Source organism: Calonectris borealis, chromosome 3, assembly GCF_964195595.1.
Source record: "Calonectris borealis chromosome 3, bCalBor7.hap1.2, whole genome shotgun sequence".
NCBI lineage: Eukaryota > Metazoa > Chordata > Aves > Procellariiformes > Procellariidae > Calonectris > Calonectris borealis.
In genome coordinates, this window is record NC_134314.1 from 98332181 (window position 1) to 98358186 (window position 26006).

Below are 26006 nucleotides of genomic sequence, written 5' to 3' on the forward strand. Positions count from 1 at the left end.
GGACCTCAGTGTTTGACCATCTTCCCTAATGACTTTACTTGTTTAGTGTTAGCGTTTTATATTGCCCAGAGCTCATCTGAATAGACCCTACGTTTTGCGTTTTTTTGAAAATGTGTATGATATAGTAATTATAAAATTTCCCCCCTTAGTCATCTTAACGGTTGGTCAGAAAATAGATGAACACCTGTGTAAATATATGCATTCTTGCATGAGCCAAATTTTGTATGTGCATGCAAAACTCAATTTGAATGCACAAATGACTGTATATGCATTGTATGCTTCTTTCCCTACACATATGTACACTCACACATCACATGCAAGAATGTCTATTTTCTGACTAATAATCTGGCCTCTCTTCTCATAGCTATTTTCACAGATCTAGGCTCTCCTAAACATAAGATTAAAAATATATCTTTTTAATCCCCTTTTAAGATTAGAAGTTACTTTTAAATAATCAACAGCCCTTTATCAATACTGAAAGATGTTAAAAACCAGAAAACATTCCAAACACAGGCATTAGTTATGTTTTTTCCATAGTTATTCCATAGCTATGGAACAGTTACGCTTGTTAATCTGAATCAATGAATCTCAATGCTACACCCACAACTGAATTTAGAGAGGAATTCTCTATCTAGATTTTAAAGTAGACTTTATTTCATTAGTGTTCACCTTCTTCCCTCTTTCCTGTATTTTTCAAAGTGAGTGCAACCTCTTCTAGCTTGACAAGTATCCAAAAGCACCTTTTCAGCATTTGAAATTTATTGCCCTAGATTCCTTTACCATTTCTGAAGTTGCATTATTAATAATTAGATTTTATTTGTGTGATCTTTCTCTCCAGCCTAGATATATATCACACTTTACTTTCCAAACAATAAATCGTTCAATTTTAAGAGGACAAGTAAAAATTTTAGTATGATCTTGCTCAAAGATTTCTACACAACAACAAAATCTAAACAATTGCAAAATTTATACAGCTGGTACAAACCAGCTGATGGATCATAAACATAGTGTAAATATATAAGGTATACCCTTTCTAAGTGTAGAAAAGTTATCAGTAAAAGTTGATAGGACCAGGTCACTGGGAAAGATATCTTAGAGAGAGCAGACTGAGAACATGAAAAAAATAGGGATGCCTGTTACACAGACTACATATTATCTGAATTCACCACCATAAAAAAAAGAGTTCAGAAAAAAACCAAGCATACAGAACTACTAAACTGCAGGAATCAAATTTGGTAGAATAAAGAAAGTTGGCATATACAATATGGAAAGAAGTAGTGTGAAAATCCGACATTATAGAAGCAGCCTGAAGAAAAATGAGAAAAGGTGTAAATAAAGACGGATAAAATCACCCTGACAATTATTAAAGAGCAAGCAGCTGTCTTGAAAATTATACAAAGGACTACTCTGAAATAATCTGACATCACTACTAAAACTGAAATATCCAACTAAAATACCATTAAAGGAAGCAGAAAAGGAACAAAACAACATGAATGAATAAAATAGGAATGGCTCTACAATATAACAGCAGTGAAATAATTACCAGAGAGAGAAAGAAGCTGCACTGAGAAGGCAGAAAGTATTTATAACAGCAATGAATAAAAAAGTCTGACACACTAAATCCCTCCTGACTTTTAAGAAGGATCACTCCAGCAGGAATACTTACAAAAATAATAAAGGCCTCGTAAAAACACCTATTGTCAAAGCGACTGTGCATCTTGATCATGAAAGGAAAACAACCAATAAACAGACTAGATGCGAGGAATCTGGGACTTACTAGACGCAGGCCTAAAGTAAAAATTATTTTGGAATTGTGCATCCTGATTTGATAACTGTATTACCAAAACATTGATGAATACTGAGCAAAACAACAAAAATTACTGTGAGATGAAAGGCCAAATTCTTGTGAAAACGGGAAAAGAGCTACACACACGCAACTCAGCTAAACGCCGACTAAGGCTGTCTGCAACTCTCCGAGGGCTGTGGAACCTGACTGGAAAGCAGCTAGTTACAGTATTAAATAGGCTTCAGGTAGATACCAATAGGGTTAATTTGGGGTTTACACTTCCTGCATCAGTGCAGAGATTTGTAAGTCAGCTCAGGCCCTAGGTGCAACCTGGCCACACCTCCAGAGCAGAGCTGGGCAGCAGGGTAAGGGAGCCAGCAGGCCCAGCTGGCTGTGACCCTTTCCAGGAGAGGGGCTGGCTCAGGCACCCCTCTGCCTGTAGCTAAGGCATTACAAGGTTTCCATTCTCCAAGAAATATAGGAAAAAAAACTTCCCCATATGCTAACACTATATCTTAGTATTACTCCTAGAAAGACATTCACAAGGGCTAACTTTCACTTACAGTTGTCAATCCCTTTGGGCTCTTTCTGCATAGCTACAGAGAGAGGGAGAGACTTCTCCAAGAGTGGACTCAGATGAGCTACCTCAGGCTCCTGCTCTGGATGGGCAGCTCCGCTTTCACCGCCTACACAAGGAACTTGGGGAAATGCATCTCACTGGACTAAAAGTAAATGCATTAAATGCAAGAGACAGCAATTCTGCAATGACAGAGGGGACTTTTTCACCTCTAAATTTAAGTTAGGATTCAGTGTTGAGCCCAAAGTTTTCTTTCGTTTTTTTTTTAATACACCTTTGTAAACTATCTAAAGAAAGAAACAAACAAGTACTTTTATCATATTTACAGGCAAATCAAACACCGTAACTAGGAACGTGCAAAGTCAAAAGATGCAAATCAATCTCAAAGAATTTATCATAAAATTATTCTCTTGTACTGTTCAAGCACAAAATTTACTGCACACATTCTCAGCAGAAAAGCTGACATTTGGTGAACTCTAAATATTTGCATCCAGAGGAAGACAAGAATAAGTAAAGTATTTTTGCTTGGCTTTTGTAGTTTCTGCATGTGGGGCTGCTACATATTTTTGTTACTTTAAAATAGAAATATTTGACAACTACCTAGGAAAATGTAAGTGTATCAATTTATCTAATCATGATGTGTATTTCTTTCCCCCAGGAAGCTGTTTCTTCAAGTATCTTCAGTTAAAATATTACTAATCAGAAATCCTTTCCTCTGTCTTTCACTACAAAATCCAGTGGCTATCCGCAATGCAGGACTGTAGCAGAGTTCACACAGAAAGTACAGACAGTATACACCCAAGTGAAATAATCTCTTCCGATCAAGGTATCTTTAGGAACACAGGAGAATAATTAAAACAGGGCCTTGAACCTCTCCTGGTTTATGTGACTGAACACGAATACCCTCCTCTGGCTTAAATCTATTCCTGACACTTACCTTCACAGAAACAATGACAAAGCAACCTTTTCAGGGCGGTTTTTATGTTTCTATTTCAACCCCCAAATGTTGCATCAAGTAATCTCATGTCTCAGAAAAGCCAACAACTAGAATTGTCAAACCAAGTTTCCTCTGAATGTTATGCAAAGTGCTACTTACAATCCGAGGTTTGAAGGGTGGCTTGATTTTCCTTTGTTCTAGAAGAACCCAGTCAATTTCCTTGAAAAACGGATGCTGCTTAATCGCGTCTTCCCCGTTTTGTGATGCCACACAGCCAAGTCGCTTATTTGGGTTTTTTGTCATGAACTACAGGGTGGAGGAGGGAGAGAAAGAAAAAAATTAAAACATGAATGGCAATGGCTGGAAACCATTTGTGGTTCAATTACGCATTCCAATTCCTAATGCCTAGTTTCTAGAGACAGTCCCCTTTCAGAAGGTTATTGTTTCTGTAAGAGTGACAAGGATGCCCTTCCAAATTTCAGAGGTTCCAGCCAAACTAGAAGATTCAGAGACTCCGAAGTGTAAGTTTCCTGCAGGAAGCTCTTTCAACTGATTGCCGAGACCTCCTAATTTCATCTGGCTGGGAGCGCTACAGGAACAGATTCTCTTTCAGCATTTCTAGTTCCAGCTTTGGCCAAAAATACTAAAGGAAAGAAAGAAAATATTAAACCCTCCAGAGACACTTCCAAATAGATGGTCAGGATAGCGCTTATTTTATCTTATTTGCTCTATCTTAACTATTAATTTGGGGGATAGGAGCTACATATTATGCTTACTGTTGTTTATTTTCTTTGGGCAGGTAGGTTGCATAATCATACACTCCATTCAAGCAAACACATGAAAAACCATAACCTCCTTACTCATTTCTAGGATTTTATTCTAATATAAGTAAGAACAGCACCTGCAGCTATGTGAATTATACGCGTTCTGTACATGTTTCAGGAAATAATACATGGAGTGATCAGTACCAGCAGAAAGCTTCCCTTGAGAAACTCCACGACATAACTTGCACCTTTCCTTTCATCTTTAGTACACCATTTGTGGCAGCAACTGGAACTAACTGGTCTCCTCTGGTGTGGTAATTTCTAAACTTCTCACTTTTAAACTCTTACTATTCCTTTCAACAAAAAGCTGTACAACCAGTGTAAGACATTGATATCAAATGATGGCAGCTGATAATATTTTTCCTGACTTTGCTCTGTTATTTATTCCTTCTTTTATTAGCAATTACTTTACTTAATTCCTAATGCATGTGGACACAGAATCCTTGCAATTCAAGTAGCAACGAATGCTGTTCTTACACATGCACACACACTCGTATTATAGAATTATCCCAAGCTTTGCTACAACTTCATATTCAGCCATTATTATAACATTCTTTAAATTTTTAAAAAAGTGTACAAATAAAACAAAACGTGATAACTGTTCAGTACCTTTTTAACCTAGGTACCACATTATACTATACATCTGTAGAAAAAAAAACTTACTGAAAAAAAAATCACTGTAATGCATACCCTTGCTTTAGTACTCCAGTTATTAGATAAGTAGCTACCGAAGCCCTTAAGATGGTTTTAGATAGCTAGATCAACCATCCACAGAAGAATACCATTGCTATCATTTTAAAGATATAACATAGATCAGCGAGGGAATTCTCTCTGTGGTTTCTGACATATACATGCTGCTCCAAAGACGATCCTTCTCTTTGGTCTTGTGTTCAACTGCTCCGCAAGTTCTTTTGCAAGTGGACAAGTCATATCTAAACTACAGGCCATATTTTCTATGGGCAGGAGAAACAAAGGTTTTGAAAGGATTACTGTGCTTTCGTGAGGTCTCTTGGAAAACCACAAAACACATTCCTACATTCCTCTGCTTTATTTCACCTCCAGGACTGGAGCGAGCAGGCCAGGAACCAGCAGCTACACATTTTGCAGAAACAGAACACGGAAACTACAGGATACGCTTTCTGTACTGTATAATCCAGTATCAAAGAAGTAAAATCTGATCCTAGTATCTGCCATGCTCTATCTTTGTTTTAAGCCAGAGGCAGGGAAAACATCAGAACATGTCATTTTTAAGAAGCCCAGGACATGAAATATGACTAGATAGTACAGTTTAGTACTGTACTTCACAAACTTCATGAACTTGGAAATGGATGATGACGCAGAACAAATTTTAAGAACGAATACTTAAAACAAACAAAAAAATTATCATATGCAAATAGTATGAAATAATCTCAAACTTCCGAAATAGACATTCCTACAAATTTCATCCCCTGCAGTAAATATTGATTTTTTCACCTTCTATTTCTGAAGCAGAAGCTGACATTTATTCCCTGTTTATCAACAGCATCAACAATGATGCAACTGTCAGGGCAGAGACAGCTGTTAGCTGTACTGTGTTGATGAGATGGCTGCCAATAGAGCTGACAGCCATAGCCATAAGTGTTGCCTTTTTATTTTCCTATATTAAGGCAGGAACCTCCTTTTACGAAAAGAGAAGCCTTTTAAGATCAGAGTTCCTACTGACTTAAATGACAACAGGACAAAAGGTTGCTGAGAGCCATGCAACTTGGGGCCCAAATCAAGGATCACCAGACTCCCAAAATTTTGCTTCTTGAAATAAATAGCACAGCTTAAAAACAGAGTGCTGCTTCTGTACCCAGAGTTCTCTGTCATCTGGGTACACAGGGAACACACACTGTAGACACAACCTCTCTCCATTGCTTGCAAAGAAGCACAGAGCTAATTTCAATGAAGAATTGTTTTCCTTACCAGACAGGAAAGAATTTTAAATAGCAATTCCTGTCAATTCACAGAAACAGGACTAATAAGATCTGTGGGATTTCATGGGATAAGCAACGTACTGCCTTGTAATACTGAGCTGTAAAATTATCCTCCTTAGTGTTTTGTTGGAAATAACAGGAAAACTGTTTCTTCAGAAAATAAGAAAACATTGTCACTTAATACAAGAGAATGTCTTCTTATTAAACTTTCCTTACATGCTGTTTGGAGGAGTGCAAAATCACACAGTTTCTAAAGAATAAACCCCATGTTTCAAAGCACAATGTGAGGAAACGAAGTGTTCCAAAGTTAATCCCTTGCTACCATTCAGCAGTAAAATACATAGACGCCTCTTTCTTTCCTCTGTTTTTCCTGTTCTTCATTTAACAGAATGTGGACAAGGATAAGATGAAGAACACAAGTTTCAAACATGTTTCACACCATAGCTGCATAGGCAGCAGGTTGCTAAATGTAAGGAAATGTTTTCGTTTTATGGTGTAAAGCGGCACAGCTCCATTAAATTCTATCAATTTATGCCAATGAAGACATCTTGCCCAGTGAGGAATAATCTATTATCATTATGCAAATCTATTTAATGGATGCAACTCTCTTTTTAAGGTTTATAATGGCATTAAGGATTAACTTCAGGCAAAAAGATGTAAAAAAAAAAATTCTACAACTACAGCAAAATACAAACCACCATGCCTATTTATCAAAATGTTGACCCAGGAAAACAGCCTCATGAAAATTTATAGCAAAGTCAGCTTTAAAAGAAATTAGAGGGTTTAACACCCTTGCACTTACATTCACAAAAATACATAGTTTACATCTGCAGCCCAATTCTGTGTCTGCATTTGTGTGTGGTTAATGAATGACATGTATAACATTACCAGTTAGGCATCTTACTACTTGTACCACAAATGATACAACAGTAAGGCTCTAACTGTCAAATCTGTTTCTCCCTTGCCTCTGTAAAACAAACACCTTCTCCTAATAGTTAGAATGGCTCTCGTACTGCACACTTAACCAAGAGTTACCGGTTAACTTTTCCCCTCCAACAAATGTTTCCACGATTCAGAATAACAGAAAGATCAGTTAACGTAGATTCACTGAAGGAGCCTGTGGTTGGCAAAGGAACAGATCCTACAGACTGTGACACCACACTACAGAAAATCTCTTGGACTTCAGTGAAATTCAGATGCAGATATGAACACTGACAGCAACCCTTTCTCTACAGTACACCAAAATAATCCCTGAACCCTGGATATCAGCCTGAATTCTGCAGCTCATGTCCATACAATTTGATTGCTGAACTGAAAATAATTGAAGGGTCTGGGAACAAAAATGGACGCATGGAAGTATCATGTCAGCTAATAAAAAGTCATCAGAGAAGTATCTGGGGGGAGAAGGGAGAATATGTACAAAGGTCAGCTTTAATAAATCCTCCATGTTCTCACTACAGTGAATGGAGCAAAAGAGATACACCAGCAAATAATTCAGAGAGGTTAACTTCGACTTCTGCTTTGAATCATATGCCAGAGCATCTCTCTCAGATAGAATGAGTCTGAAGATATTTTTATTAAAAGATCAAGATGAGCATTTCTGCAGAATGTGTTACCTGTCCACTGGTGTTAACATCTGAATTTGTTCAAGTTTTATATATAATTTCAAAATGTAACCCTGCAGAAGATCTCTGCAGGACTTTACACTACTAGCTGTCCTCTTAACTGAAAGTCTCCCTTATTCCAGATGCTGAAGGAAATATAGAAGTGGAAAGGTAGAAATTTTCCACTTTCAAAGAAGGCGGAAAACTGGAATAAAAACCAAGTTTTTTTTTTAAGCCAGAAATCCTCCTCAGGTTTTCAAACTATGGGGACTGGCATACTGCGTCTGTTTTGTTTTGCTTTTTATTTTAGGATGCTACTAACACAGAAGAAAGAATTTATGTCAGTGTCACGTTAATGAAGTAAACCTGACTTTAGAAAGGTAGTCTAAAAACTGAAGTTGCCCAGTGGCACATTTCGACTGATGGAAAAAATTGTGGCATTTGGTGACACACATTTCTGTCAAGCCACTACTCATATTGAAAAACACCAACCAGGGCAGAAACAATTACTAGAGTAAGACTGCTTATCAAAGTGTTATATGAACTATAAAATAGAACATGCAGCTGTAAATAAAGGGCTTTCAACCCATCTTGCTGATAGGGGAAGAAAGGCAGAGGGACAGGAAATTTTATAAGCGGGTTAAATAAAAACATTGTTTCTTTAATTACGTAGTGCTTCCCTGACCCTAGTGAACATGCAGCATATAAAGTGTCAAAGTGATAGCACAGTTCTAGTTGGTTGGGTTTTCCCTGAAACATGAATCTGCGGTACACAGATTTATACAGTGTACAACTGCGTGGAATACAAACATTCTGTTCCTTTCCCACAAGTGGTGTAATTTATCCCAGGCCCCATTATCCTAACAGTGGCACTCTGAACTGTGCTTGAACTCCCAGCGGTGACTGCTCTCAACAACTTTCAGCAAATTCAATTTTAATCAAGGGAAAAAAACCCCCAAAAACCAATCCCCCAAAAAACCATGAAGAGGAGGAGAAAAGCAAGTAATTGAAGACTCACTGCTTTTAAAATGCTGACGGCTTCTTTACTGAGCCAGACTGGATACAAGACATCATCGTGAAGGATGGATTCAAAGAGATCATCTTCATTGTCAGCCTCAAAGGGGGGTTGCCCAGCCATCATTTCATACATGAGAACACCCAAAGCCCACCAGTCTACTGACGGGCCGTATTCTAACTCCTGGAGGATCTAGTATAGAAAAAGAGATTGGTTTGAATAGACAAGTTCGACAACACTCTCGGCTGCACATTTGCTGTTTCAACATGATATACCCCTTCTTTCCTCCAGTTCCTGAGTAGGACTAAATCCCACACTGATTTCGGTAACAGCAGGCATGGTTTCTTACCCATGCAATTTGCACTAACACAGCTAAGTGTCAATGCGTAGTTGTTCTCAGAAGTACTGACTGGGTTTATCTGTCCCCTGAGTAAAAGAATATGCTCGTGAGCAAAAGAGCTGTATATCCTTCCAAACTGTTTAAAGCAGGTCATGCTATAGGGGAAAAAAGATCACATATACAAAACAGATTGGTGGAAAATGTGAAACATTTCCTTGTCTCTATCTTGAACAAAACAAACTGAACCAGCTTGTAATGCTGCAATCATCTGAGAGATTTATTCCAGTCCTTTAGGTAGGGCTGAAGGAAGCCAAAACCATTTTTGCCCATGTTCTTTTTACAGCATTAAAACACTGTACAATACATGGCTGTAGGACTCACTTTAATTTCAGAAAAACTGGCTACAATTTTTCACGTGGCACAAGTTCAACCTTGTAGCAAATACCTTTAGTGGAGAGTAGTAGGTTAGCATGATGGAGTTTTATTGTATTGTACTTGGTGTTACAGAACTGGTGTTGTACAAGGAACAAGTTTAATTCTTGGCTCCTCTCCACTGAAAAGAAGCTTGTAGTTTGGCTTCAATGTTTCAGCATGACAGAGGACTAGGGAAAGTAGAGTGGGTGACTGTTTATGGTGAAGCTGACTGCCTTAAAATGAGTTGGAATGGCAACAACTCCACTACCTCCTTAAGCAACACTAGTGTTATAGTCAGAAGCCTTGTGGTGAACCCCATGAGCTTAGTGCCGTATTTGGGAATCACGACCAATATAAAACCAAATTCAGTCTTAACATAAAAACAGAAGCGAGTTTAACATTTGAATACAGAGGTCTGGATCCCAACTGGATTCTTAGTTGAATGGATATTTCATTTTATAGACATTAATTACAGAAAACAATACTCTTCAAAAGTGTACTTTTCAAGTGTTCTGGGCACTCTTTGGAACTCAGATATTGCTAAAGGAAAGGAAATTGAAACATACCACCATGATGCAAGAGAAACAGAAGCAGGAGATAAACTTCTGCAATTAAGATGACAAAACCGGAAGCCTGAGTTACTGACTTCAGTGAGACCAGGATTTCATCTAGAAGTTCCTGGGATCTTATCAGTACTTTGTTTTCAGTAATAATTTTCAAAGACTTTGCCAAAGGACTCAATTAGTATACTGAATCACAAAAGAACTCATACAAAACCCATACCATCACACTGGCATTTATTTCTTTTAACGCCTGAATACTTTTCAAACTCCATAAAACACATGTTTATATTATGATAGTTTAAAGATGATTCACACCTTGTTAGTTGTGCTACCAAACCTTGACAGCCATGAACACTAACAATATGGATTTCTAATTTATTGTCTCTAACAAATAATAAACTAATATTTTTCCCTGCTGCAAATTTATGGTTGATGAAAGACAAACCAATGAAACTTTTACATTAAAACTGCACACTGAATCTTCAGCGGAAAGATGCACAGGTTACGGACTAAACTGAGCAGACAAAGTCTGCCTAGCAGACAAACTGTACAATATTGATTCATTTTAGGCACTTGGAATGCATCTCATAATATCAAAATTTAGGATATGTAAAACGAGCATGATTCTCAGTCATTTCTTTTATCCAATGAATGCCTTGAAATGACTCTGGATGTTGCCAACTGATATGCAGCATCCATATGAAAAGTTCCCACTTTTCTATACAAGTCTATACTTTCTGTTCATCCATATGATGAGAAGTACCGCAAACATAGTATTTTTCACTCACAGATACTTTAAAGACAGGAAAAAAATTATATTCCCACAAAGACCCTAGGCAAAATGACACCAAATGTACAGTCTCTTCCATATGAACACCGCGTTCTAAGTCTCATGAAAACTGAAAACATTTTTGTAACTACTAAAGACAGTGCGGGCAGTACTTAGTTGCATCCAGCACCTTAAAGGCTAGTAAGTGTCTTCACAATGATGCTGAGTCAGAAATGAGCATTGGAGAAGAATATGGTTAAGTTCAGGGAACAAACAACAGAAAAACCATGTTTTGCCACTCCTATCAACATGGAATATTGCTCGTGAGCAGTAGAGTAACCAATTTCTGCAAGATTACCCAGGAAAAACTGCGGCACAATCTAGTCTGCATCTTCTACTGTTTTCATCTACATGTAAAAAGTGTCTAAAATTACACATGTAACAGTCTGATGAATGATAATATCTGTATTCTTAGTGCAGTTCAAAAAAATACCTCTGGAGCTATATAGTCAGGTGTGCCACAAAAGGTTGTGGTGGTCACTCCGTTCAGAATCCCTTCTTTGCACATCCCAAAGTCAGCCAGTTTACAGTGGCCTTCTGCATCCAGAAGAATATTGTCCAGTTTCAGGTCCCTGAAATAAAAAGGCCCCAAATTAAATAAACTCTCAAATTTTGATCATGTGCTCTTGAATTTCATCATAAACTACAGACGTCAAACAGACGGTTTGACAAACACCACTGAGAAACCGTCCTTCACATGTGTGCATGAAAAGTTGGTAGCAGTCACTAAACAGACCTGGTTAAAGGCAATAAGGAAGCAGGCAATGACAAGCATTTTGCAAGACCAGGCCTTTACTCTCTTCTTTAGCTGCATGAAAGCACAGCTGTATTCAAGACAGAATCAGAAACGTTTGGAAAAGACCTCAGTCTTGTTTGCTACAGATCTAACATTCTGTCTACGTGAAATAGGTCAACAATGTCTAATGAAGACATTCTCCATTTTTGCATTAGCACAAAGTAAGGACTACCAATTTACCCATACTCTATCATATGGGTTGAATTAATAGGTACTTTCAAACTCGGATTATTTTGAATTGGATTCTTAATATATACTAGCAATTCAAAGTTCAGATTGCAATGAAAAACAATGCTCTCATCTTTGGGAGCATTATTTTCTGCAGTTTAAACCTGCTCAAAAATAATTTCACAGGAATATTTTGCATTCATTGTTAAACAACGCATCTTAGCAGCTGTCTCTGACCAGTTGTACAAATGTCTTTGTGTTAAAAATACACAATTCTTCGGTTATTAAATTGGGTGAGGTCAAAAACAGGTTGAGAAAGGGATATCCACCTTTCCTGTCTTGCCCTCTGCACATTTTCTAAATATACCATTGACGTTATTGCATGTTCCAACACAATGGATGCTAGGTACCACTTAACTTACCTGCCACTTGCCTTAGACTAAACTATAAAAGGATCTGGAAAGTCAATGCATAAAAGAACCCTCATTTGCACGAATAAAGCTCCTTCCAAGGCTGCATTATGTTAAGAGTTTTTATGGACATGTCCAAGGCTACTGGACATGTCTGGACATGTCTGCTGGGATTCCCTCAGAAATGTACTTTTCTCCCTATCACCCCAGTTTCAGTAGGTGGATTTTAGTCATCTTTTTTTTTTTTCTTTTGACACTTGTTCAAAATTTTCAAATGTGCTGGCCCACCTGTATCTAACATATTTCTCAAGCATGTACACAGGACAGCATAAAAAACAGATATTTCTGGGACACAGTGGATTTACTACTCAAGGTCTGCATACTCATTGTACATCTGTGCAGTAAATCAGACAATTCTTGGAAGCACTGGATGACGTACTGTGCATGTAGAGATCGGTTGTGCTGTGTACATGTTACAAAGTGGTTTGTGCATGTACAAGAAGTCTGACATGGCAAAAGAAAGTCAGATTTACCTCAGTAACGGTAAATCCACTGTCTCCCACATAACCTAGCTTTGGTTTAGTAGCTGAAGTATATATTGGCTGTAGAAATGCTTGTTGCAACCAATACACCCTACACCAGACTTTGCTATCTCCAGATCAGTTACTCTGCTCTTGTAGGTCCTCAGCTGGTCACCCACGTAAGGCCCCTTGGAGCAGACTACATATTTTATCATTCCTTAAGGTCATCCTTTTTGTGAGTTCCTAAACAACCCGAGATCCAGCTGGCTACAACATAATCCCCTACATCTAACCATTTTACCTGTCAAATAACCACCTCTTCCTATCCCTGGAAAATGATTGGCAAGGATTGTCCAACATCGTGCAAGGGCAGACAGATATCAACAGCTTTGTGCCCTGCAAAGAAGTCGAATAAACAAAATAAAGCTCCCCGCTCCAAAAATCACGTGCCTTCCCAAAACTGCTCTTTCAGTGAGTTACAAGTGTTACAATCAAAAGACCTGCATTAAGACAAGACTATAACATCATCAAGTAGAATGTGATCAAGTACAAGAATAGGATAAGGCTCTTGCAGATGGGAGAAGGAAATAAGCTTGTAGCTGTAGCTTTTAACCTTCCAAATGCAGTGTTATCTTGGATGTTCCTAAGCTAAGGAAGAAAAAAAGCTGTATTTCAAAAAGTCAAGATGTTCAGATAAAGAAATCAAAGTATAATTATATTTGATGTAATCTGGGAACCACTTCCAGCCACCATCACAACAGACTGTTAGAAAGAAGGTCATAATACAAATGATTATGATAGGAACTGATGAAATTCAAGAGGCTGCTCAGAAAACTGGATCCACCTTAATTCAAAGTGGTAAGTGATCATCAGAAGACTTTTTTATGTTATCTTAACTCTGATCCCAGAAGCAGGACTTCCCAGTGCAGGCAGGTGACACACTGGAGCTGTTAGGACCTAAAATTGTTGAAGTTTCATTTAATGCCACCCATATGCTAGCCATAGAATTGAATGGAGAAATAGTCAGTAACCCAAGAAACTCCTAAGCTAACAGAAATCTCAACAGTAGTAAAACACTACCAGCAAGTCACTACATAATGGAGAAGGACAGGATACTCACCATTGTCTTTATTTCCTTGAAGATTTGTATAAGACACAGAAATTAGCAATAAAAAATTAACTTGACAGTGAAAAAGAGAATGAACAAACTGAGCAAAGGGAAAAACAGGAAGAGTCTAAATATTAAATTCTGACCACCTGTAAAGACCGACAGTGAAATTTTAAGCCTACATGTAAAAGCACAAGTCAATATAACTTTCTTACCATTTACCAAACTATAATTCTACTAGACAGAAGTAAAACTTCTGGGACCTCTTCATCAAGCCAAAACAAAGGAGTGAAGCCTATACGCCTCTTGAAAACCCTATTGGAGGCACTGAAGACATCAGCTTAATTACTCATGCAATAACGGAATTTAATACCAGTAGATTTTTATTATCACAAATACAAAGCGCACCGAAGTTTCAAAAGAAATTTGGAAGAGGCTAAAACAACGGCAGCATGACTCCCATTAAAGTACAGATAGGAGGTTAAAAGGTAAGCTGGGAGTCTGCCAAAGTGCTGAATTCATAGCTAGCCCACAAGATTATCATAGTCCATAAAAGTGCTTGCACTGAAAACCATTCAAACCCATGCTGTCCAATTACAGTTGCCAGATTAAAAAAAAAAAAACAACAAAAAACCCCGAACAAAAAACCCCACCCCAACCCCCTAATTATGCAACTTTGGAAAAAGAAATTTTAGTTAACTAAATAAGTGTAAGAGAATAGATAATGTGCTACTTAACATCTCACAGGAAAAAAATTAAAACAAAAGAGACAGCGATAAGGAAAGAAATGAAAAAGTAACAGAAAAAGAGTTGTCAGGGAAGCTTGTCTTTCCAGAGCAGTAGTCTCACTGAAAAAAAACTTTAAGTTTTAGTTTAAGACTTATATCTCCCCAGAACTGTTCTAAGAAACAACCAGCTCTCCTACATCTCAAAAAGTAAAGTAAACTGCTATCAATCTCTGGAATGTAAATTAATTGTCTGTACAGAACGATCCACTCTGATCCATTCTGCCTTTTAATTGGTTCCTGGTATTAGCGCCAGTCATCTACCTCTAAATCAGAGCATACCAAATAATAGCGTCAGATAGCTCAATGACAAATGTCTATTAAATTCTTCTTTTTTCTCATTTTGCATTCTCTTTGTAGGAACTAAGAAAGCAATCTGTGTTTGACAAAATGAGTTCCTACAACCTGAGTAATTACATGCAACTGCAAACAACCTAACCAGTTAAGCCAGGAAAATGCCCAGATTGCTTGAACGCAGTAATGTTACATTAAGCTATTTCTCTCCTTTGTTTCTTTGCCAAGATACCTTGTACAGTCGGTTCAATTGACTTGAGCAGTCAATTGCATAAGATGTTTGGTGTGTTTGTTTTGTGGTTTTTTTTTTTTATTATTTTTTTTTCTTTCTCAGAAAGCATTAAACAGAAATTTAAGCCTTGGTTTCTATTTCTGGATACCTGCCAGCATCGCAATCACCTCAGAAGCTGGGACGATTGGCAGGTTCTCAAGAAAGAATCAGGATTATAACAGTAAGGTTTACGCAAGTTTTAACAGAAGAGCAGGGGGACTGCAGGTAACCTGCAAGAAAACTTCCGTAACGCTCATTCCTTCCTCCACAGTGCCATGAGACACTGACCGCCCTAGCTTCCCAAATGCTCAGTGGATGAGGACTTCATAGGACTGGGTTCTTCAAGTCTGGCTCCCAACAGCAGACAGCAAGATAACCGCCTTGTGTGCGTGGCCCTGTGTGTCACACGCGTCATTTAGATAACAGATAATTTTCTTGTTTAAAGTAAGGCAATTAAACAGTCAAGATGGGTTTTGACCAGTAAAATCAGAAAGTCTGCCAAACATTACTAACAGTAGCCTTTGAACACGGTAAACATTAGTGACTAAACAAATCCATATTTGAAGAACAAGATCAAGTAGCTGAGAAACATGATCACAAGCTGGTTTAAGCAATCACTTCACAATGAAATATCTGCAGCATCTGCTTCTACTCTAAATGTTGAATGAGAAACAAAACTAGAAAGCATATACATTTCACAGTGTAGGTCAGAATGAAGCATAATAATTATTATCTACAACTAATGACATCGGAAGCAAGAATACTTCTTTATAGGGTGAAAGTTCAGTGAAGGACTGTACCTTACTAAACATCTGTAGGACATCAAAGAGGAAAGATCCGAAAGCAGCGCAAGTGTAAAGTACGTAGCTACTGAAAAACCATTTTTTTGGGTGATTCTCAACTGCAATAAACCCTTTCAATAGTGTATTTGAAATCATTGCCATTGCCGTAGTTCCCCTGCATGGGAAAATCACATCCTCTCTACAGGCTTTAAATAGACAAGCTGTTCATAGAAGAAACCACAGAAGGTAAAAGGGAAACTTCCCCCAACAACATGGAAAACCATCATTCTCTAGTTACTACAGTTACTGAAATTCACAACAGAAGGCAATATGCTCATAATATCAATTAGCGATTCAACGAGTAAGATGAATTTTTTTTTTCTGTTTAATTAAGGGAAGTAAGCCTTCTACATTCTTAGAATTACTTTTTAACTTACTCAGTGGTATCCAAATTGCTTTTGAGACAAAGACGCTCACCTGCAACAACAGGTCTCTCCTGTACCCAGCACAAATTTACTCTTTGCTATAATTTTAGTTAATGTTGCATTTTAAACATAAATTTCAATCACAAGCAGTAAATATCACAGAACTTGGATCATCTGTACCATACCATCTGAAATGGTAATTTCTGGAAGACTGATAAATTCACCAAAACCTTTGTCTCAGTTCTTCAAACACATCAGTGTCCTCAATATACTAGGTTACAATCTAAGCACGATGGAGTTGTATATGGAACTGGTCAGAAGACAAAAAGAAATGTCAACCATTTTAATGTTCTGGTGTTAGCTTCTTTAGTGATTAGCTCTTACCAACTTAATCCCAGTTTCCATGCATAATCTATGGGACAGATATATTAGGACTGTACTTTATTAGTGGATTCTTTTGCTGCTTTAAGTATTTTAGTCACAACACATCAGCAAGGCTTTTCCCCCCAACAGATGAGAGATAAATGAGAAAATCCAAACCGTAACTTCTAAGAAAACGCAAACTAATAATATCATTTTTTGCCATTTGAAAAACTGCATGGGAAAGAAGGAGCCCATATTTTCTGATGTTACTGAGCATAAACATGCAATAATAGCAGCATCATTGGATGTCAGGTTCTACCAGTTCATGTGACCTCCCTTATCCATGGAGTAAGAAATGGGACACGCACTGGACTGTTCATGCTTATGAGTGGATTCATGACAGTAAGGCAGTTTTTGTTAGCTGGGAGGGAGTAGGGAGAAACTTGAGTGAGACTAATGGTGAGAAAAAAATGGTTCTCCTGCTTTTGTTGTTGTAGCAGATCAGGAAGTTTTGCCTGTTGCTTATCTGAAAGTCTTGGAATTTCTCTGCTTTGCTTTTATGTTGACCCATTAAGTAATTACTGGATTTATTATAGACATTTTCTTTGTCACTGTTACGTTACTTGATATTATCAAAGAATAAAGACATTATCTATCACAAAAACTATAGCAGAACCATAATCAGCGACATACAGAAAAACCTGCTGCGCAGATTTGAAAACTGCTACTTTTCAGCAGTGCCAAGTTTGGAATAAAGTGAATCCACCTTATACTGACGTGTATCAGTATGTATAATGGCTAGTGGCAGATGAACTAAGAGCACAGACTCGGTTTCAAATGAAGTCAGAGATACTATAGCTACTTTTCATCGAAGAAAACAGCGATAGTTCAGATAGCAGGGTAAACATTAATGGGAAATGCCGACTTATAATGTGACCATAGTGACACTCTCTGTCAGGCACGTTTACTTTTACAACCACACACACTTACTTTCCTTATATAACACAGTGTCCATCACTCTGCCATTTGCACCAATATCTTGTGGACTAAGTGAGTGGCAGAGACGGGAGGAGGGATGAAGCAAAAGGCAGTTTGCTATTTACCCACCAAGGACATCAGAGGGAGACAGACACACGATTGCTGTCTGAGGCTCTGTAAATCCTAGCTGTTACAAGGTAAAATTCGTCTTGCACGATGTGTAACATCACCTGCTCCAGCAATGTCTACCATTGAGAAAACTTTCAGGTCAGCAAGGTCCTGAGACGGAAAAGAAGGCCATGTGTTCATCACGTGGCCCTAACTATTTACTGATGTCTTAATGATGTATTGAACAAAGGTTTAATATTCATTTCCAGTAGCTTAAGGAAACCAATGACTTTTCTGGTAGCATAAAAACATCTTCTATAAAATTATTTCTATATATGGCTTTTTAATGGCTTTGACCATAACTTTATTACAATTGTCGGTAGCAGATTAGGACATTACAGTGCCTGATCTGCTTATCTTATTATGCTGAGTTTCCTTAAAATAATGTGCAGACAAATAAATATATTGTACTTAACAGCTTGCCTTTGTGTGGCTTTTCCTGTCTTATTATTTCCACATTTTTATTTGTGAACATAAGTTCAGATACATAAGAAATATGTACAAGTTTAAATATGCATTATGTAAAACATTCTCAAAAATTGGCTAAGCACAGAGGGGAGTGGTCTCTATTTCTTTTTCAAGAGAGGGTTGCCTTTTACATTCCTATCACACTGCTTTACAAACCTCATCCTTCCATGACCCCTACCTGGGAATGCAACAATTTTTCCACGAGCCTGAGGCAATAACGGGATGTAGCGCTACAACTGTGCCTCTTGACTTAGCCTACTGCCAAAGCCCTGAGTTAGACAAGTTTTGTGCTGGATCCCAGTGGCAACTCTGCCTTCCCATGGCCCGCAGGCCTGCAATTTTTGTACCAAGTAAGAACTGTCACGAATGGAGCTGGCTTCATATTAGGCCTATTGTATAGGACAAACAATCTGCCTCAGAAACTTACAGCTAAACTAGACAGCAAATGATTTTCTCATTTTGTAAGGCTTCTTGAGATTTTACAAACCACTTGTGTTTCACGCTGGGTGAAAAAACAGACTGTTCAAAGCTTTTTGTGAAAGTAGCGTGTGAACAGCTGATGGCCTGGTGCTCAGGACAGTGACTGGCTCTGAACTGAGGCTGAGCTGCCTGCTCGCCCTGGTCCCCCCTACCCCCTGTGAGTGCTACATTAAGGCTACTAGCAGTTCTCCCAGGGATTTTCTTCTTCCATTCTCACTGTCTCCACTTTGGTTAAAAACACCATTTTCTAACTTCTTTTCTTGAAGATTTTAGTTGAAAAATTCCCAACTGGCTCTACATATTCAGGCTGGGAATGACAGGGTGAAATCTGTACTACCACTAATGATATTTACTGTTTCAGCCTCTGTGTGCCCAAGTGTTGAGTCATTGCTAAATATGTAATGTGATAAACCCCGTCCTCATTGACACCTCGGTGATCCCACTGGAGACAACAGAGGTTCCCATGCTTAGCCAAGGACTGACTGAAGCTGTGGTATTCTACTCTCTGAGGTTCAATGCTTCGTGCTCTTATTTTTATATCTCAAATAACATAAAAATGAGATTGGGTATTATAACAATAGGCTAGGTGAAGTGCAAACTAAAAGTGCCTACTATGTATGTCTATAATCCTTTTAAACAAAACAATACCAAATCTTTATTTGATAAAATCACTTGATGAAAGACAGTGAAAGGATGGCGTGAAGCTAGAAAAGCTTGTCAGATCAAGTTTTGAAAACTCAATTGTGAAAAAATGTTACCAGAACCTTAGAAAGCAAATCAGCAGACACACTAATTAAGTTTGGATCTGTTCAAAAGTTTTACTTTGGAAACCAAAAGTAATGTTTTTTTTTCTCAGTGACCTTAGTAGGTAGGATGACAAAGTTACTATCATTTGAACAACAATGGGACACAATTTATGCAAACACAAAGAAAAGAGTACTTGGAGTTCAAGCATACAGTTTCTGTGGCTAACTGAAAAGACTGGAATTCTTTCTTCTCTTTTGTATTTTTGAGTGAAGCTTTCTTACACAGAATAGAAAAAACATACAGCCAACAAATGCATGTCTATCCAGGTAGCATCTGGCATTTCTGTAGCAGTTCGCATTCAGCTATCTCAGCAATGAAGCCTTGTAACTCTTAATAACCCACAACAAGGATATATTACTGCCTTATACAGATAATAGAAAAGGCAGAATAAAAGGATATAATGTAATCAATCATTATTCCATCCATTTTAAAAATTTACCTTAAATATGAAAGTAACTAGAGCTCTTAAACCTTTTGTTCTGGTTTTATGGTAATTTTCTTTCCTGTATTTTCCAGGATTCTGACCCAGATTTATCCCACCAGACATTGGGGTTTAATCGAGGTACCACAGTTTGCCCCAGGCTCCCCCTGTGGCCATCTCCACAGATATCTCTGAGTGGATGATTCATGGAACATGTGGGCTGCACAGCTCCCTAAAGAAGCCTACCCTTCTCCACAGACTGTAAATGTACTCCAGGACAAGCAGTATCCTGACTTGGAAGCTTCAGTTGCATTCCTAAAGTTAGGTGAGATGAACCTGAGCCTTTGTGTATATTCAGTATAAGCTGCTTCCCGGCTTCCTGTCTTCCAGATACAGATTTCATTCAAACTAGCTGTTAAACGTCCATTTTTGTAGGAGAAAGCCAAGCAAAGGCAGATTTTTAAAAAAGACCTGCATTCATTTGTCTTGTTACTCATGGTGGAATTGCCACACATACACACACAGTTTGCTAGGCTTTGAAGTTATGGCCTGTAATAATTCTTAATTTTTCTCACTTATGTCATATGGCACTCTCCTGAATGCAAAAACTCTGAACATGCATATCCACCAAAAAGCCAGACATTTGATGGCTTTACTTGGACACACCAAATAAAGGGCTCCAAAGCATTATTATTCTACATTGTTTCAGGCATATAGAAAGAGCATTCTAAAAAAATGAAAACAACAGAAGCTAAGCTGCTACTGTAATGAGCCATGATTGAAGGCATTTCCTGTATTCTGCTATCAAACCAGTTGTTTTTTCCATTACATACTAAGTGAACTTTAGTAAGGTCAAGACACCAGAGAAAAACAGGATCAGAATATCTTTAATCAACTGAAGTTGACTACTTTAGTCTCCCTCTTTCAGATGTTTAGTCCTGGATCTCATCCCACATCTCCAATTTTCTTCCTTAAATCAGATGCGCAAACCAGGTCGTTTTGAATTTATGATTTAGATAGTTGTTTTCAATGGCATTTAACTTGTTAGCTTTACACTTCCCCTAGCCTAAAGGTCAATCAGCCTCATGCTGCGTAACAATACCAATATTATTTTAGTATGATATAAGTCCAACGGGGAGACAGGTTTTCATGCACAATCACCATACTGGGCCAAAAACTTCCCTCAATTGGAAGCCTATCGTTTCCATCGTGCTGCCTATTAAGATCAAGTGTAAGTTTTGAAATGTCTATTAAATAAAAGTCAAAGCTACAATAGCATAGGTCAATTTGATCCAATCCTGGTACATTGTCATCCTGCTGTCACACTAAATACAGACTTTTTTAAGGTATATAGCATTCCTGTCCTGTGCTCTTATCCTATTCTTTTTCTAGAGAAAAAGTCCTTTTTTCTGCCATGAATGCCAGATGACATTCTTTTACTTGTAACACAAATGTTGACGCCTCCCTTGGAAATGAACAGTTCCAAGTGTATTGTTGACTCGGCAAAGAAGGGAAAAGAATGACATGTTTTCCCAGCAGCTACTAAAAAAACCCCGTGCTTTGGTCCAGTTCTGTTACATAAAGGAGCAGAGCAGCCTGCCTGAGCACTGTGGTAAGACTGAAAGCCGACTCATCATGCAACCTTGTTATCTACCTGCTGAACACAGATGCACACAGTAGAGGCTACTGAGCGCTAGCAGATGGCCTCCAAAGCTCACCTTAAGTCCTGTTCTCCTTTGCCCCCCACCCCTTTTCTAGCTTTAAAACTTTAGTTCTCTTTTTAATTCAGCAGAGATTGTTTATCAAAAGAAAACTAATGACACCCACATAAATCCCCATTTTTCGGCCAAGGGACCAGACCTTCAACATACTCAAAAATGAGAACACACAGTGAAGATGAAGAGCTCTTACAATACTACAATCTGCTCGTAAGAGGTAGCACAAACCTTTTACATCCTCAATAATGCTTATTTTGTGCTTCTATCAGGAACAGACAGAACCACCAGTAGATTCAGGGAAAAAATGAAAACGTGGCAATGCTGGGAACCTACTTTATAACTTGAATTGGTCATCTTTTTCATTCATTTCTTTGCGTAAACTCTATATGCTCCGTAGACTTTTAAAGATTATGTTTAAAAACCCCAATATTTTAGTCTGGCAACCACAACATGGGGCATACAAAAAAATGGCCAAACCCAGGTAATTGGGAGCATATCCTGAGCAAGCCATTAATGTGCCAGCATGAGCCGACATTCCAGTGCCTTTTCTGTACTAGCCTAGGCCCTCCGCAGCTTTATGATGCCCAGAAAGTGTAAAGGAGAAGGGGTGCTGAAGGTTTTTACATACAGTGTTTCTTTTTATAAAAGAAACAAATTTATCAGAATTCTCTTCCCTATGCTCCCCAGGGTGTCCTTAGCAGGGAACAAACACAGCTCCTAGCAGTAAGCAGACTCCTGGTAAAGCTCCATATCATGTTTCCATGGAGAAAAATGCTTCCTTAGTCAGAAAAAAAACCTCTGCAGTGAACTTTTGTACAGACACTGATTTTTTCCAACCTCACTTTGCTCTCAGTTTGACCTCTTGGGTCTTTTTATGGAAAGCCTTTCCACAGAGTGGTGCATGTAATATTACGCAGAATGGACTAAATAAATTATATAGCATAAATGAAATGATGTAATTCCGCAAGAATGTTACTTCCAACAAAATGTTTACTTATATGGAATCACTAGAAGAAAGATCTTAATAATTTCTGCTTCTATTCTGATTTCAGTAGCATAGTTTCACATGCCTAAACATCTTTTTACACAATCACGTGGTCTGAACTTGGGAAGGATATGTAGGCTCTTAATTAAAAACCTTTTCTAACCCTGATGATATCAAGGATCAAAACAGTAGCAGGCAACAGAAGTTTAACAGATTTCTGCAGAAATTCTTGTAAAAACAAAGAGTTAAATCTATTTGGTTTTTTAACTTTCTAAAAGCATTGTTATACAGATAGATTTGTCTGTTTCAAAATTCTGTAGGTTAACAATTTTCTATTATGTTTGATGGAAGATAACCGCAGTGGAGGGATTCTGGTAAAATTAAGAAGAATCTTTATTATTTGTCTGTAAAGTATGAAGAAGATGCCTGAAAAAAATGGGAGTTCCTTGCCCTTCTGTGTTGATCGATACATAAAACAAACTCCTAATGCTGCTTCCAGACAGAGGACATAGAAGCTTGTGTTCTGCACTGATGGTTCCAACTCCAAACCTTGCTTCGATATGTAATTAAAAAGGGTTATATATGTTAATACAGAGAGCTATATTTTAAAAGATACTCTTTTAAAATTACGATTGTGTAGCAAAATAAAATTACTTTCACTCCCCACCTCGGCCAGAAAGCTGCACAAATATTCCTAGAGAAACTTTTCTTGTGCAGGAATTTTCAGCTCCAGCGCTGTTTCAAATGTAGCTCCTGCAGCCTTCCCCCATCTCCTCCAGAAAACACATGCTCGGGAACGCTACTTCAGCTGTAGTGCCAATGTATAATATCATCACTTAAAATCTACTTATACAAAGCGCCCCACTATTTTTAATTAATATGAATGCTATGGAAAGATGACTCATGGGTTACTCACATGAAATAAAACATGGCATGACTTGGGAAATTTACAGCGTATTCACTTTTGCCAACACCAAGGTTGTTCAGCTGTGAAGATGGAGAGGCTACAGAGAAGAGCCTAATAGTCCAGCCCAAATGAAAAAAAGAGAGGCAATTCTGAATACAAGATTTGGGAGACTAAAACATTATTTTAATCTCTAACATTTGGTACTCACTGGGTAGTCATTGCATGTAAATACTGACTTCAGTATGATTATAATGTAAACTGTTGACCAAAGTGGACTGTTCTTGAACAATTTTGTCAACATAAAAAAAAAAATGTTTTGAGCCTAAGGAATTATCTTTGTAACTTCTATGTGCCCAGCCACTAGGTCTCTTGTCAGAGACCTGCTAACCAGACTCTATGCTCCGACAAGATCAGAAATTATCCTATAAAACTCCCAGATAGTTATGTGGGCAAAGACTAGCAAGAAACCTAATAATACAGCTTACAGAAGAACTATTTTACATAAAGTTTCATTAGATTATAATGTTCAATAAAGTCTCTTTGCATCCTTCTGGCAGCCTTAAACTGAGAACACTGAGTACAATCTAATTCAATTGTAAAATTGCTTTGCTCTTCTGGTGTCAGAAAGAGCTTTTACTGTAAATGAGAATCATGATTTTTAAAGAACCGGTCTCTTATACACCAGATAGCAACCTCTATACACCCATGTTATCTCGTAATCACATTTGAATCTCTGAGAAAGATTATCAAAACACTTTTTAAAAAACAATGGGAGAGCAGCTGCAAAAGTTGTGCTATATCCCAAAGACATGTATACGATGTACTAAACTCAACGTTGCTCAACCCTGAAACAAATGCGGATATTAGTTTAGAGTCTCTGTAGCCAATTTGTAGCATTGCGTTAAGATTTGATAGTATAGCAAATGAAATATTAAGGGGCACTATAGTATGATTCTCAACCAAGACTCAGACTTTAAATGATGACATGAAGTACTCCATTAGCAATGATACAGTTTACCCTTACTGCCCACTCTGCCCCAGGCATCATCCCTTCCACTTTCTTTCATACCCCCATGCTACCATTGCCGTAATTAAGCAAACATAACTGTGTTTGACTGCTTTTAAAATGGATCCTATTAAATAAGGTGTGTAAAAAATAAACCCCATTTTCTATGGCAGGATTTGGGGATTTTAGCCTAAATCTCTCTGATTGGGTTTATACAGACAACTATCTTGGCCTAATTAAGAGCACCCATAGCTGAGCCAGGAGAGAAAAGGCTGTAGAAGTAATGACTTATACCAGATTTGTCACCTAATTATCTCTGGCTTTATAAGCTACAGCTCACTAATATTAGTTAATGTTTTGTTGTTATTACTACACAGAGAATTTCCAGGATGCTGTTTCAAAGTTTCTTCCAACTCTTCTGCTCATGGACAGAACAACTTCTACCCAATCTGAGATGTTTTAAAAATTGTAGCCAAATCCTTTTCCTCTCAGGTCTTCCACAGAAAACCAAAACTTTTGTCCCACTGTGTGTGCAAGTTTACCACTTGCTATGATCTCGTGGAGGCTGACGAAAGATCCCATCCTTTTTCTTTTGTGAATTTTCAGAAGGTGAAAAGAGAACCTGCCTAAAAACAAGTGTTGTCCAAAGGGTTTCTCTCACCTCCACTCTGGGCATTTCTCCCTCGGTGTCTGTGGAAACCAGCTCAGAGAGTTTTGGCAAAGGCAGCTTCAACCAGCTTGGAAAGGACTGCCTTCCGCCTTGTGCCAAGGGGTACGCTGCTGAGCTGCTGTCTACTTCCCCCGTTCACAATCTGAGGATCCTTTTATGCTATCAGGTATTTAAAGACTTTCATATAAATGAGAATCAGAGCCTCTTTATAATATTTATGGTCCCTTTGCACCTATTACAGATTATCAGCAAATGAACTGGTACACATTTGGTATGCCTTTTTATGCCCTCAGTATACAGTACCATAAATGCTTGCTGTCCTCTTATTGGTGGTTAAGTTTAGGCAAATATGTACTCAGGCAGTTTCTTAAGTGCATATTATTTTTGTTCTACAAGTACTCCTTTAGAGCTGTTTCAGATTTATTGATGTTTGGAAGCTTTTAAATATCCATTACCCACTTAATTGACCATAGCAATTCCATCTGACTCATTATTTGTGTTTGTTAGAATATATTTAGGCATTTTTTTTAAATGGGTGTTAATAGACCATAGGATCTCCCTTGGAAACCCTATAATAAATCAAGTAAATACCTGGTGAAGTGCTATGTTTATTTGTTACTACTTAATT

General features: G+C 37.9%; 1 protein-coding gene across 1 annotated transcript in view; it reads right to left on the minus strand.

Moving 5' to 3' along the window:
* PRKCE (protein kinase C epsilon) overlaps positions 1-26006 on the minus strand; it is a 296929-nt gene that overhangs the window by 17716 nt on the left and 253207 nt on the right. The window contains exons 12-14 of the mRNA XM_075146872.1: positions 11281-11419; positions 8705-8893; positions 3460-3606 (exon numbers count right to left, since the gene is read on the minus strand). Coding sequence (XP_075002973.1) covers positions 3460-3606; positions 8705-8893; positions 11281-11419 — 475 coding nt within the window. The remainder of the gene's footprint in view (positions 1-3459; positions 3607-8704; positions 8894-11280; positions 11420-26006) is intronic.